This window comes from Mauremys mutica, chromosome 1 (genome assembly GCF_020497125.1).
Source record: "Mauremys mutica isolate MM-2020 ecotype Southern chromosome 1, ASM2049712v1, whole genome shotgun sequence".
NCBI lineage: Eukaryota > Metazoa > Chordata > Testudines > Geoemydidae > Mauremys > Mauremys mutica.
The window spans coordinates 118,173,104-118,189,076 of record NC_059072.1 but is presented as its reverse complement, the minus strand read 5'-3'; the positions used below and the strand labels follow the sequence as shown (position 1 = coordinate 118,189,076).

At 40.6% G+C, this 15,973-nt stretch overlaps 1 protein-coding gene across 2 annotated transcripts in view; it reads right to left on the bottom strand.

Moving 5' to 3' along the window:
• The window catches only part of AEBP2 (AE binding protein 2), a 97,675-nt gene extending 81,902 nt beyond the window's left edge, over positions 1 to 15,773 (bottom strand). For both annotated transcript variants that reach the window (XM_044992806.1, XM_044992816.1), the window contains exon 1: positions 15,198 to 15,773. In XM_044992806.1, the coding sequence (XP_044848741.1) occupies positions 15,198 to 15,763 (566 nt within the window). In that variant the 5' untranslated portion in view covers positions 15,764 to 15,773. The remainder of the gene's footprint in view (positions 1 to 15,197) is intronic.
• Positions 15,774 to 15,973: the final 200 nt, after the last annotated feature.

Below are 15,973 nucleotides of genomic sequence, written 5' to 3'. Positions count from 1 at the left end.
CACAGAAGTCCTACTTGTCATGTGAATGGCAACTAACCCAAAGTGAATCTTAAGAGTAGAGAGAAAAACTTCTTTCTACTCTAGGAAGTTGTTCTGATGAGCTTCCTGGGACAGCCGTTTGCCCTGAATTACATGGGACCTATCTGAGTTCCTTCAGTGGTGCAGAAGATAATCTGGTACCTGAATGAGGAAATTCCACTGCTAATCAGGAAAATGTATAGAGTAGAGAGCATCACCACCATAGAATAATGGATCACAGAACACACAACGCCCATCAGGGAGAAAAGGGAATAGGCCAGAATGTCAGGATTCAAGCAGTAACACAGAAATCATGGGGAGCAGAGGCAGAAACTCCTATCTAGCAGCAGCAAGAGCAGAAATATCCACAAAACGCAACTGCTGACTTATACAGAAGAAGGGTCTTCCAAAAAGGAAATAAAAATTACAAAAATGGAAAGGGAGGTACAGAGAGAAACCTGGGATGAGAAATCAGTATGTGAAAGTGATGGAAAGGATAAAAGAGTGAGTAAATATCCTATATTTAAGTTATAGGAGTTAAAAATAGGTAAATAATTAAATTAAGAATCAATACAAACTGACTTTCATTACAACCTTTTCCCACTCTTGTATGCGTTGCCTACTTACATTTAAAGTTCTTTAGAGGACAGAACCCTTATGTGTCTAAAGAGCCCAGGACACTTTTAGGTGCTCAACAACAATCACCCTACTAAGTATTGCCATTTAGGTATAAAGTCCTAAATGACGACAAAACTTTATCATAAACAATACAGGGTGTGACTTTCAAATCATCTAAGTGACTTAGGTGCACAAGTCTAATTGAAAGTGTTTGTGGTCCTAGATCACATAGGCATTTTTGAAAATCACAGCTAAACCATACCCAGATTAAGCCATGATAACTAAAGCCACGTGAAATAAACAAGAAAGACTTGACAATTACAAACTATCAAAAATAAACACAAGAACCAACTATTTGTATTTTTATAATGTAATTTGAATGCTGAGAAATCAACAGTGGAAAATGAACAGACAAATCAATGAGAGATAATTTTAAAAGTGAGTTGCTATGCCAGCACTAAATCTTGCTTTAAAAAATACTTTTTAGAAGTAGATAATTGTGAAGCTGTATCTAGATGGGGTACGCCACACATTTTTTAATCCCTAGAAATGGAGGGAAACATATTACTAAAAAGTTTGTTGACATTACATTGGAAGGATTTACAAAAAACAGTGAGGACAAGAGAAATAATGCAAAGGGACCGAGGGTATGGCTACACTGGCGATTTGCAGCGCTGGAAAGCCTCCACCAGCGCTGCAATTAGTAAGTGGCCACACCTGCAGGGCACTTCCAGCGCTGCAACTCCCTGGCTGCAGCGCTGGCCGTACACCTCACTCAGCATGGGGAATAAGGATTCCAGCGCTGGTGCTGCAGCGCTGGTCATCAAGTGTGGCCACACACCAGCGCTGTGATTGGCCTCCAGGGAATAAGGTGTATCCCAGAATGCTTTTATAAATTACTCTCTTTGTTTTGTTATGCAGCCTTTCTTTGTTTTGTTGTGAACGAGCTCCGATCGGAGCTCCGTTCTGTACCTGGCTGTAAACAATCAAATGAGAGGCAGGCAGGGAGGGAGAGTGAATGAAACAGAACGGAGCCGTTTGAACTGCTTATCTAAAAAAACAAACACTGATCACAGCAAACAGGAGCTATCTATACCTGGCTGTGAACGATCAAATGAGAGGCAGGCAGGAAGAGTGAATGAAACAGAACGGAGCCGATCGCTCCGTTGAACTGCTTATCTAAAAAAACAAACACTGATCACAGCAAACAGGCAGGCTGTTTGCAATTAGAGTTAAGACTAAGGGCTCATGAACATTTTGTGATTTTTCCAATCCAGGAAGCTAACACTCAGTGTTGGCTCCAAAAATCCACTCTCTCTATCTTCCCCGCTCCCTGTCACAGTACACCACCCTCCACCCCCCTCTTTTGAAAAGCACGTTGGTGCACTTGAATGCTGGGATAGCTGCCCATAATGCAGCACTCCCAACAGCGCTGCAAATGCTCCAAATGTGGCGCTGGTAGCTGTGAGTGTGGCCACACACCAGCGCTGCTCCTACACAGCTGGATGACCAGCGCTGCAAACTACCAGCGCTGCAAACCGTAAGTGTAGCCATACCCCTAGAGAGATAAGAAACATGGACAGAAAACAAAATAAGATATTCTGAATCACCACCTCTCTGTGCCTTTATGCTTTGTCTACCCTGACTGTGTACATAGTAAGATCTTCAATGCAAGAACTCTTATTATGAGTTTGTAGAGCAGATAACACAGTGGGACCCTGATCTTGGTTGAGGTCCCTAGATGTTACTGTAATGCAAATAATAAATTAACAGGAAAGAGAAACCAGGAAAGCCGTTATAGTGAAACAGATACAGCAGCAAGAACGCAGAGCAAGTTAGACAAGCATGCAATGTGACATGACCCAAAAAAAAAAAAAAAAGATAATGGAGTCAGAGTGGCTGGATTTAAATCACCAATTTTAATCATGATTTAAATTGGCAAGTAGGAAACCTTGACTTAGATCATCTATTTTTATCGTGTTTTGCATTAAATTTTTTAGTTACTTTCCTTAAAAAAAGGTTTAAAAGGTTGATCCTCTTTTATTATTAAAACACATTGAAAACTAAAAACAGCCTTCACACTAAATTCGGTGCTTCTTTTTCTTAATTAGACTATGCCTCAACACATTTAAGCAGTTATATAGCTTAACTTACATTTATTCAGATTCTTACTTATTTTATGTTAGAAAATGGTGAATGATGCATTTCTTATTTACTAGATGATAAATCACAAGTAAAAATTTAAGTAAGTCAAGCTCATTTGCTTGGAAATTCAATTAAAAAAAGACAAACAGCATTTTAATATTTTTATTGAATAAAACTACTTAAATGTGTTAGATGCATAAGAAAAAAGTTTATCAAAGCATGTTTCACATTTAAAACTTACTGATTTATTAAACAAAGGAAGTAGGGTGGGAGGGATAGCTCAGTGGTTTGAGCATTGGCCTGCTCAACCCAGGGTTGTGAGTTCAATCCTTGAGGGGGCCATTTAGGAAACTGGGGTAAAAATCTGGGGATTGGTCCTGCTTTGAGCAGGGGGTTGGCCTAGATGACCGCCTGAGGTCCCTTCCAACCCCAATATTCTATCATCAGTTGTTATGAAGAGAACTAATTTTTTCTGGACACAACGTCCTACAAGATTTTAGAACCAGTAGATCTAATTCTCTCATATGTAGATTTTATTCATAAATTGGAAGAGGAAAACAAGCTTTCCTGCCTTCTCAACCTCAAACTTGTTTCTTATGCACTAGTCGTTGAACTTAACTAGTTGAATACTAATATGAAGAAAACATTCTCTCTGCACCTGCAGAAGAAATTACTGCTGTCAAAACTGATTTAGCACCCCAGCAGACTCAGGTTCCAGGTGCTCAGACAGTGACTTCTACCAGTTAAGTGGGAGAATATTCTTTAAACTTAGCAGAAAACATGCACTACTTAATATTTTTTGTAATTGGTTTAAATGATTTCAGTAGAATATAATAAGTATAGGCCTTAAAGACTGTGGGTTTCAAATTTAATTTTAAATAGTTTTCTTTCCTAAATAAACCTGTATACACTTTAAATAAAACACCCAATTTAAATAAAAAAATCCTTTAAAATATATATATTTTCAAATAATCAATTTTTACCACTCTGACCACAGTTTTGGCCAACATATGCAAAATTATCACATGGAGCAAGAAAAGTATCTGTAGATGGCTCTGGCACAAAGACACCATGAATGTGAGGTTTACTTCCAGGGACCACATTACCTTCAACTTGTCTATTTTCCTGGGAGTTCAGGAAACAGAAACAAATGATCAGGGGGATTTGGAGGAGACTGAATTTACGAGGAAAGATTAAAGAGCTAAATGTGTATAGCTTTATTAAGACAATTAACATGTTGTGGAAAAAACAAATTATTCTACATTTGAACAGTATTTCTAGAACACCAATCAAATATTTAAGAAACCATTATTTGTATTTAAAGGGACACCATCAACATGAAGAACAGTCAATATAAGAAAAATTTAAAATAGTTTCAGGTACTACACCTACTTAAGTATTCCTGCCAATTTCTGTGGTTTCACAATCCCATTTTTTGTATTCTTTTAAAATATTTTTCCCTGTTGCTGTATGTAAGACCCACAAAACTGAGGAAACACACTAAACAGGAAAAGCCATTAAACTGACTATGCACAAAGTACTGCCAAATGCACAAAGAAAAACAATATTTTCTCTAATCTTTCAGCTATAGTCATTTTAAGTGTCATTTAAAAGTAGGTTTTAAAAAAAAAACAAATACAAGAGTTGATGGTACTCAGAGTTACGAACACCAGAGTTACGAACTGACCAGTCTACCATACACCTCCTGTGGAAACGAAGGTACACAATCAGGCAGCGAGAGAGTGAAAGAGAGCGGGGGGTGGGGATACAGTACCATATTGCGTTAAACATAAACTACTAAAAAAATAAAGCTGTACTAACTCAATGTTCGGTTATAAACATTTGAAAAAACAACCATAATGTTTTGTTCAGAGTTACGAACATATCAGGGTTATGAACAACCTCCATTCCGGAGGCGTTTGTAGCTCTGAGGTTCTACTGTATCCTTTTAATAGGTAAATACTGTATGTGCCTATTCCAATGGAAGGTATGTAAATGCTATTCCTAAAGTACCAATCTGATTTAAAAAAAGGAAATCATTGATAAACTTTAAACCATTGCAATGTGCGGATTATTAATTATTTGTACTACAGTGGCATCAAGGGGCCACAATTGAGGTCAGATACCCATTGCACTAGCACTGCACACAGTAAGTACAATTCTTCAGGGTGGATAAAAGTCAATTTTTTTTTAAATGTTGATTTAAATTGGATTTTTTTGATAAAATGCTTTTTGAGGAAAAACCTATCTAAAGATAGTTTTAATTAAGACACAGTATAGGTCAAAGATATCTCATCATGGAATAGGGATTATAAATTGTAATTCTACAGTATGAGACAATATATTCATGTAATGTTTAAGAAAAGTTTTGTAAATGAGTTCCAATAGTTCATGGATTCGGGACCCAATCTTATGAGGTTCCAGGGGCTTCTGTATAGATTTAGGTTAATCTTTCTATTTACCCAATAATGCTCAGTCTAGACCAGGGATTGGCAACCTTTGGCATGCAGCCAGTCAGGGAAATCCGCTGGCAGGCCAGGACGATTTGTTTACCTGCGGCATCCGCAGGTTCGGCTGGTCGCAGCTCCCACTGGCCGCAGTTCGCCGTTCCAGGCCAATGGGGGCTGCAGGAAGTGGCGTGGGCCGAGGGATGTGCTGGCCACCGCTTGCCGCAACCCCCATTGGCCAGTGGGAGCTCCGATTGGGCAAACCTGCAGACGCTGCAGGTAAACAAACTGTCCCAGCCCACCAGCGGCTTTCCCTGACGAGCCACGGGCCAGAAGTTGCCGATCCCTGGTCTAGAAGATACCATCAGACAGGCTTAGTTTTGCAGTTCTCAAACTGTGGATTTGTCTCTCCAGGGATAACATCCTTGTTAACAGCAAAAATGTTTTTAAATAAATAAATAAATATATACAGGTGAGAAACAACAGATCTCAACCGTATTGTCCCTCCGCAAATTTGTGTACACAGAGTCAATCTCTTACCTCTCCCTAAAAGTGCAAAGTTTCAATGAATAGAAGATTGTTGGGGAGGAATAGATATGGACAAGGTGAAGAAGTCTGGTGATAAATGTGAGAAGGGAGGGACAGGCAGTAGAAACAGAAGTAAAACTGTTTGAGCAGCACAGTCCAGAAGTCTTGAGGTCTTTCTGAGTGTAGCCTTCATTGATTTGAGATCTACCATACCATTCTCACCAGAAGGGAAAACCTATAATGACAGCACGCTATAAAAGAGACCCAGTTTGGGAACAAGAACTATTCAAGAAATATATGTTTGCTGATGATGTTTTAAAGAAAATCACACCGGTGAACTGGTGGAAGTCACTTAAGCACTTGGATTCAGGTACTGTTGAAATGATAATCTCACTTTTAACAGCAGTAGCTTCTTCTGCCAGTGTAGAAAGAATATTTTCTTCCTTTGGACTATTTCATTCCAAATTAAGAAATTGTTTGGGACCTGAAAAAGCAGGAAAGCTTGTTTTTCTTTTCCAGATTATGAACAAACAGGAAAATGAATGTGAAGACAACTACTGAGTTACCTGCAGAAGCCAGTATTTTAAGTTTCTCATGTTGACCTGCTGACACAGTTGATTTAATTTTTTTTAATATTTCATTTAACTATTTTAGCTAAAAACAAACAAAAACAAACCTGATTTTAAAACACTTGAATGTTTAACTAAATTCAAAAAGTTACATGCTTGTTTTGTTAAAATATTCTATGTTTGCTGTAGAAGAAAAAAAATCCAGAATACATGATGTTGTCGTTTTAGTTCAATGAAACAATTTAAATGTCTGTCTGGTGATGTTCTCCTCCTAATACAGCATGGCAAGAAAATCCTTCAAATAGTAATGATTAACATGTTGAATTGGAGATAGTTCACCTCCCAATGACTTCATAAATATCTGCTTCAATTACCTTTGGTAAATGAAATAACCAATCATTCATTTTCTGATATAGCTGTAAAACTAATCTGAAAAGTTTTCAAAATAAATCACTTTAAAAATGTAGTGTGTACCTTCTAAAAATGAAACCTACCTCTATCTCTGAGTTGTGAAGAATATGTATTAAGGTTATAACCAACAAGAATGCACTTTTATGTAGAAATCCATGATTAAATTGAGTCTTCCTGATCAGTGATTGAAGTCATTAAATCAAATCCACCCTGCAACTCTTCACACAAATCTTTCAGGCCATAACTTGACATACAAAGTAACAAAAAAATCTGCTAATACTTTACAAAAGTAAGGAATTTCAACAGAAAAATGCTTATCTTTGTGCACTATGAGAGCAGAAAAGTTAAGCAAAGTTTTAAGTTTTTCAAGCCTTAAGCTACTAGATTTTTTTGAATTTACAGTTCTTGAATACCAATCACTAACAGTTAAATAATAATTATTGCTCAGTACCTATTTTTATACATGATAGTGTATCTAGATTTCAATTTTAGTTTTCTGAAAATTTCTTACTCTGCGTTTCTGACAAGTAATTATCTGATCAATTTCTAGAACTGAGAGACTGACTAGATCACTATAGCTAAATTAATCTGAAAGTTAGAAAATCTTCAAATTTTTATTACAAGTGTCCACTGCACCCCAATTACCATATCACACTTTTTTGTGTACAACTGCTCATGGATTTTGACACTTTCTTTCCTTGTTCCCTTTTAAAAGAGCTAACAATTATATAAAACAATAGGTACATCTTAAAGAAAATCAAGAAAATTAATTCATGAATTAAATATATTCCGTGGGCTGTGTGAAGCATAGAATAACCAGAGTCTGGTGCACTTTAATCCCACCTCTTCTTTTCTCTTGCAATGCTCCCTCCTTTCAACATACACAGGGTCCTGGCCTCTGTGTCAGGGTGGCCAGTGCAGATACAGTCTAGCAACTCTACAATGGAGAGAAAATCCACTTCAATAGTCCCTATGACAATTTACACCAGCTAAGGATCTGCCCCACTGTGTTTAAGCCCCCTTTACACCACAGGAGCAGACTAAAAAGAGCAACAGATAACCAAGCTCTCTGTCTTTTGCATCCTGTAAATTGCTGAGCAGTGTTGGGACTGTAACATTAATCACAGATCCATTACCTCATGTCCTTATTTGGCTAAATATATCCACATTATAAAGGAAATTCATGGTAACTGCCTGTAATTTGGATTTTTAAAAATGGCTAATAACCAAACAAACTTCCTAAATTGTCTTGGTCTCTCCTTTATATCAACCACAGTATTTAGACAGCCAAGTGTTGGACAACATTTAATAGGTTAACAACACGTCTGGCAGCCAAACTCGGTCAGCATGGATTCCATTACCAATACACAGGGTATTTTTACATATGCCTTTCAGAACTTACAGTTGGAGAAGTTGCCCAATGAAACTAAGCAAATGATAACATTTAGAAAAAGATTTAGGGTACGGCTACATGTGCCATGGGATAAACGACCCATGGCACAGCTGCAGATAGCCTACGTCAGCTGAATCTGGCTCGCAGGGCTCAGGCTCCTGGGGTTAAAAAAATCACTGTGTAGACATTCAGGCTCGGGTTGGACCCCATGCTCTGGGACCTTCCACCCTCCCAGGGTCCCAGAGTTTAGGCTCCAGCCCAAGCCCAAAGGTCTACACATTGACGTTTTAAGCCCTGGAGCCTGAGCCCCGCAAGCCCACACACCCAGCCAGTCACAGGTGTTTTATCCCTGTGTAAACATACCCGTAGGATCTTAAATGCTAGCACAAAGAGAGTCCTACATAAAAAATTAAAATTTGAAATCACAAGTCTCAGGACACATCTTTTTGCATCCTATTGGCATGAAAGAAAAGCTAAGCAAGAACGGGCCGTCGTAGTCTTGAGTAGGAAGTGGCAGGATGCTTTATACCAATTTCATGAAATGGGATGTATTTTCCAGTTTTGTAAAGTCATAACTTGCTGCTGAAACTTTAGAACACTACATCTCTGTGCACTGTAAACTAATATGTGAAATACAGAATGTTTTTATAATATTCTTTCAAAACAATTTCTTTGAACATGCTGCTTACACTCTAGGTATACACGACAGAACACTTGACAACAACTAAGCCCACTGAAAGTTCAAAAGGAAGCAGTTTGAGGTATCTGAAAACTCAAAAATATCATTTAAAAATCCTCAACTCCCCAGAGTAGCTAACAAATTTACATATGCTCCCCGGGTTACGCAAACCCAATTTACGCCAATCCGCACTTATGGAAAAAGTTCCATAAGTTTGGGGTTTTTTTGACATGCGTGTAATTGTCAGGTATATGTTCCTGACTTACGCAAAGTTCGACTTACGCAAGTCGGGGAGCGTCTGTAGTTTGTAGGTGTGTGATTAAAATCTGGAAATGAAGGCCAGTATTTTTATCATGAATCTCAACTATACTTGTGTGAATTGTAGAACTTATGTAAAATTAATGATATCACTCATTTGTTTCATTGGGTGGCAAGAGTACTAAGCTTGGATTCCAGATAATTTTTAGACATCACTGCAATAATCCCATATTAATGTTCAGTACAGGTGATCAAGTTCTTTCAACTAGTCCACAAAAAGCCTTTATGTTATCCATGCTTAATTAAAACTAGCAGCAGATTTTATAGCAAGAGATGTTACTACCCTTCCTATAAAACATCTGGGCAGTTTGGTCTTCCAACAAACATTTTTTTCCAGTGCCATAAAGACTTGAACATAACGTTACGGGAACAAGAATTTAGAATTTATTTTTCCCATTCCGTGTATTACTTCTGAATCTGAAAGCAATTGCAAACAGGTGTCAGGAACACCTTTGAAAGAACCAATGGTAAAGTTATTTTCAGCAGAATCCCTGAACTATAAATAACAGCCTGTATAGCCATTTGTCAACCGAGGTTTGTCAGTATTATATAAGAACTAGAACAAATTATATTAAATTCCATCTGCTTAAGCACCCTGTTGTAGGTACAAAATGGATGATCTTCACTTCCTCGCTAGGATGCGCAGCCTTCACAAATGAGAATGCATACCTAAAAGAGGCCTGAAGCATTTTGCAATCTGGTCACATGAACACATCACAGAAATGAAGCATCTGCACTAGTACCTCTTGCCTTTTTATTGTCTTTTAGATTGCTGTTCTGCTTTCATAAATGTCACTCTTATCAGTCATAATTCGGTCACAAATGTCACTCCAAAGTGGTCGATTTAGAAGACAACTAAGTTTTTAAAAAAGTTTTTAAAAAGTAGGTCAAATATGGACAACCTTGACACTAAGCCTTTAGGAGGTCTAATAAGCTAACCAAAAAAAAGCAGCACACACAACTAACGATTAAGGAGACCCCCATTTCAAATCACACAAAAAAGGGAAATCAGAATTTTCATTCCTAGTGCTGCCACATTCTCATTTTGAGAGTAAAAATTTAGGAAGGAACAATTTAATCAAAGGTTTAAAAGTAAACCCTCAAAAAATAATTTCTGAAATGAATTTGCCTAAAAATGTCCTTCACTAATACTTCACAATATTCTGAGGGTATGTCTTTGCCCCAGAGTTAACCTGGGTAATCAGCACTCCAGTGTAAGCACCTGGGTATGAGTAGCCACACTCCACAGTCATATCCAAGTTACTGGGTACACACTGCTGCTGTGCTCACTCATGAGTGCCGCTTGTACTTCTGCAGGCACATCCCATGGTTCTTTGTACTGCAGTAAGGTGAGCCACTCTGAATCTTTTGAAGTGAATTGTGGAAGAACTTGTCTGTCCTCCTGTGTACGCAGGGAAATCGTGGGAGGCATTGGAGGACAATCAGCTCCTGAATGGTTTGTCCTGTATCCTCACCGAAATGGCATATCAGTCCAACTGACAGCAGCATCCAGGCTTTAGCCTATCGCCCCAGACAAGCCAACTAGCCCAAGCTGACAGAACCAAACTAAAGGTCAGAAGTTTGTGTGGGGGGATGGGAGGAAGGTTAGGGACAACACCTGAGTAAAAGCCCAACTTAACTCTGCAGTGAAGACATACACAGGGTGATTCATTTACTAGCTGTATGTATCTATTTCATCCTTTGAGGAGAATCATCTTAAGATGTTTTTTCAAGATTGATATCAGCAAGTTAGTGCTGTACAACTTCTCAAATGTTAGTGGCACTGAAAGTCAACCACTAGAAACACTTTAAAGCTGAAAAAAGTTCTCATACATGGCAATTTATTAACTAGATAAACAGGCCTAAGAAACAAAGTGGTGCATATGAGTTACTTTCAGGATGTTATTTCAAACTTGGGAGTAAATGGGTAAAATCCTCTGAGTCAAATTCAGCCTCAATGTCACGTGTCTATTTTCTACACAGTACTTTTAACATCTAAAATTTCCTGGCTTCTGCTGTAGGAAATAAAATTTTTTGACCCTCAGGGTTTTATCAAGATCCACTCAAAATCGGTAACAATAGATTAATAATCTTTATTTGTGATGACCTGCAGCTTTCCTGCTCTAGTTTAAGGTAAGCATGAGTCAGGGCAGGCTAGAGTGTGTGTTTTGTGCTGGGAGATTTTCTGTTGATTTGTGCAGGTGGCAAATGAGGGGTGCTTGTTGTGGTAAGGGTCTGCATTTGGCCTTACTGTGAGTTACTGTACCAGGAGAGTTGTGCAGGTGAGAAACTGTGTGTGTTTGGAGTATTTTGTGTTACATGGATGTGGCAGTTGGGCCAAGTAATCCACCATACAATTGCCCTCATGCAAATTAGCTCTAGAATGAGGGTGGTGATTGGCTGAGTTACCATAGCTATCACAACAGTTTTGGGCTCAGAGATGCATGCTTTGCTGTCGCACAGGTGTAATTCATAAAGTCAAAAGGGCTGAAAACTTAGAAACTGGATGGTAACATACAGTAAATCCCAGTGGTAACTGAATGTGGTGATATTCTGAAAAAAAGGGAAACACCTACATGCATGGTTTGGGACCATTGCTTCACACTGCCTCAGGTATTCCAGGCTTCAGCATGATATACAGACAGGTGACAATCCTGGAATCATATCCTATAAATAAACTATGTACCTTCTGCTTCTTAGAAGGAGAAAGATTTCAATTAAATATGAAAAACTTACATAAGACCATCCATATATTAGAGATTATTTTAGAATACTTTCATACTAGCACATACAATTATTCTCTGTCAAAAGGTATGCAAATTAACTATTTTGGCATTTTTCTATTATTGTAGACAACAGTAATAAAATCCAAACACACTGAACTAATCAGAATGCGAACACTCACCTGAAATTCTGACCCTCTCACAACTCCCTCCCACCCATTCAAACGTTCAGAGAAAAAGTTTGGGAAAACAAGCCTTGAATGGTAATCTTAATGTTTCCAGACCTAGGCTGTGGCAGATCTTAGCAAAGGATCCCTCACCAACAATGCCCTTCCACTAACCCCTTCCTCCTTTAAACAAGGGAGCTATTAAATTCAAGCCTCTTCAGAGCGTCATAGGTGAAAACCAGAAGCTTAGCCTTCACTCAGAAATCAACAGATAGTAAGTGAAGATCATAGAGCATGGGTGTAACGTTCTCTACGTGATACACCAGTTAATAAGCAGGATGCTATCGTTGCACTTTCCAAATGATTTTAAGGTGTATCCCCGCGTAGACATAATTAATGCTACAATCTAGAGGCAAACACTGTAACAAGGCATAGATCCAAAATAAAAGAAAAAAAAGTTTTCAAACTTGCTTGCCAAGCATGAACATACCTAAAGGAAGGGTAGAGGAAAATTATGAATTCTATTATACAGTAAATAAATCACAAAAGAGAAACTCCACCATTTCTTTCCACTGCTCCCCTAACTCAGGTACTTATCTGGGTTGAATCTCACTCTCAATGTGCTAGCTAGCTCTCATCTGTGTTCCAGTATCTATAAGGCCCTGAGATAGTCACTCAAACACATGAAGTGGTTTATATTAGATTAAAATATGGAAAAAAAAAATCAGCATTGCCAAGCCTCTCAATTTTATTGCAATATCTAGCAATATTTGGTGTTCTTTTTAAAGCTCCAACTCCCAGATTTCATGTCATTTCATGAGAATTCCAACTTTCATTTCAAAGAAATATCTAGCACTCAACAGTGGAGAAAGGTATGAAAACATGATCCCAGTGCACGCTAAAGGCACATGACACAGATGGCAAATACAAAGCACCCAAAATGTATAGTTTTTTAAATCACCGTGATTTTCAAGTCAATTCTATGATTTGGAGTGAGGGGGAAGGGTGGCTGATTCAGGGTTTTTGAACACCTGGGGTGGTCAAAACTCAACTATATGGACATCAATCTCATCTGCTACATTTCTGCAATATTTGAATAGACTATTTTAAACTTTTTGTCCAACTAGACTTTAACAAAAAAAAATTCTTCCCACACTACCATGTACTGTTAGGGGTGATAAAAACACTCCCCACTGTATTTGAAAAATACCATTTGGAAATGTAAATAAGTAATTTTTCAAAGGCTACGAAGAACCTGGCTGTTTTGGCATTTGTTCCTCTACATGAACAAATACATTAACTAGGATTTCTGCATTTAATGGAAGTAAAACTAGAAACATATTTATGTAAAAATCATAATGGGCCATGATCTATTAGATTTGTCAAGGACACAAAGCACCACTTATGATCAAAGTTACAGAATTTCTTAAGCCATTTTAAAACTCAATATTAACTAGATCTAGAATAGAGTTGGACTAGTAAAGTGACAAGTAAATAATTTAACAATTTCTTATTCTATTTATTTGTCCTATCATTTAGTTTGAATGTTAATTAAATGCTAGCACCCAAAAACAAGAGAGTCACTCAGTACATCACATGTTTTTGAACAGCTTAAATCACATCAAAAACAATACTTTATAAGTATGTTCAAGTACTGCACATGAAGTTCATTGCTCATTTGCAAGAAGGAAATAACTAAAAACAGTGTAAAAGTTAAATATATTATATATAGAAATCATATGTTTATCTTTTATTGGATTCAATTACATAAATATTCTATTCAATTTTAATCCTTAAAAAAAATCCTAAAGATGACAACTACACCAACAGAAGTTGGCCCAACAAACAATATTACCTTCTCTACCTTGTCTGTCAACCACACTGATTCATAAAATCATAGAATATCAGGGATGGAAGGGACCTCTGAAGGTCATCTAGTCCAACCCCCTGCTCAAAGCAAGACCAATCCTCAGACAGATTTTTGCCCCAGATCCCTACATAACCCCTTCAAGGATTGAACTCATAACCCTGGGTTTAGCAGGTCAATGCTCAAAACACTGAGCTATCCCTCCCCCCTAGATTATTAATCTATGTTTGTTTTAAACAAAGAAAACAGTTTTATGGTCAGGGAAAAGTTGGTACATGACCAAGCCTTTCCACATACCAGCCAGTAACCTATGCTGATCAAGTAAACTTAAATTCCCCCCTATAGTTACAGACAGGTTGTTTCTCTCTGTAATACACAAACAACTGCACTGGTATAGGTAGAATACACCAATCAACACCTTTAACACTTCATCTTTGAACTTTAGATTATGCTGATTGCATTTTAACACAAAATACAACTACAAAGGCACTTGACGCTGTTTTATAAAAGAGGCATTGGCATCCCAGGAAAACAGTCGTTAAACTTTACTATTTAAATACGGACCATCTGCACATCAAACAAGAAGGAACCAAATCGAGTGGCTATCAAAACAGCCAGTTAATGATTTCTATACTTCAAGAACTCCACTCTCACCTGACCAGAGATTTTTTTAGGGGAAAAAAAACCGTCAGGAAGAAAATGAAGACCTAAGGACAAAGTACATTTCTGAAAGTACAGAAGTCGGCGATTTTTCTGCTATCATTAAACCTGGTAAGCGCAGAATCATTCTAGGAGAGAGCAACTAACCCCTGCAAAAGCTCAATATGCAAATAAAAATATCGAGGCCTCTCTTCCTTCTGCCGGGTAAGTACAAGAGGAAAACACAACCCACCTGGTGGCTCCCAGCCCTGGTTCTCGGTTCTAGGAATGACAATCCCCACCCATCCCTCCTTCCTGCACTAGCTGCCCTCTGCCCCTGGCTGGGAGATGGCCGGGGGCAGGAGGAGTGCGGGTGGCGGTGGTTTGGGGCTGGGGCTGCTCCGTGTGCGGGCGGTGGGGAGGTGATTCCCAGGGGCCGCTGTGCGCAGGAGGCCCAGGAGATGGCGTCTCAGGGCCCCCATCTCGTGAGAGATTTCGAGGCTGAACCTGCCCCCGCCTCCCTGGCGGCCTCCCCCGGCTGAGGGAAGAGCTGCAGGGCCGACGTCCCTCTTCCCCCCCCGCCCGCCCGCCCGCCCGCCCGCCATCCCCGACCGGGGGAGCGACCCCAGGGCTGTGGCCGGCCCCAGCCTGCCGAGGCGCGGGGGCGGCACTGACCTGTCCTCCGAGTCCATCCGGCTCAGGGGCTCCCCGTCCGAGGACATCTCCAGGCTGCCCCGCCGGCCCCCCGATGTGGCGCTACAGCAGCTGCTGCTGCTGCCGCCGCTGCTGCCGCCCCCGCCGCCGGTGCCGTAGCCTTCGTCGCCGCCGCTGGACACGCTGCTGCTGCTGCTGCTGCCGCCGCCGCGGCCCAGCCCGTCCGCCTGGCTGCCCCGGGGCCCCTTGGGCTCCTCCTTAGCGTCGGCCTCGCTGCTGCCGCCGGGGCTGAGCGAGCGGGTCTCGTCGCTGCAGCAGCCGCTGCTGCTGGTGCTGCTGCTCCCCACCAGGCTGCTCTCCTCGCCGCCCTCCTCTTCCTCCTCCTCGTCCTCCCCGTCCCCGGCCTGGCTGGCGCTCTCCGGGCTCGGCTCCGACATGCTCTCGGCCTCGCCGCTCAGCAGCAGCAGCGCCTCGGACTCCGCCGCCGCCGCCGCCGCCCCGGCCTCTTCCTCCTCCTCGGCCGCCGCCGCCGCCTCGCCGGGAAACAGCCCCTCCGGCTCCGCCATGTCGCTGAGAGCGGCCGCCATGGCGCTGCTGCTGCTGTTACCGCTGCCTCCTGTGTCTGTCGCCCCCTCCGCCGCCGCCGCCGCCTCTCGCCCGCACAATCGCGCCGCAGAGGGGAGGGGCCACTGCACGCGCTACGGAACCCGCCCGGGGACAAAACACCGAGCTGGGAGGGCAGCGCCCGCGGCGCCGGGAGGGGAAAGGAACCGAGGACACGAGGCTGCTTGGGAGCG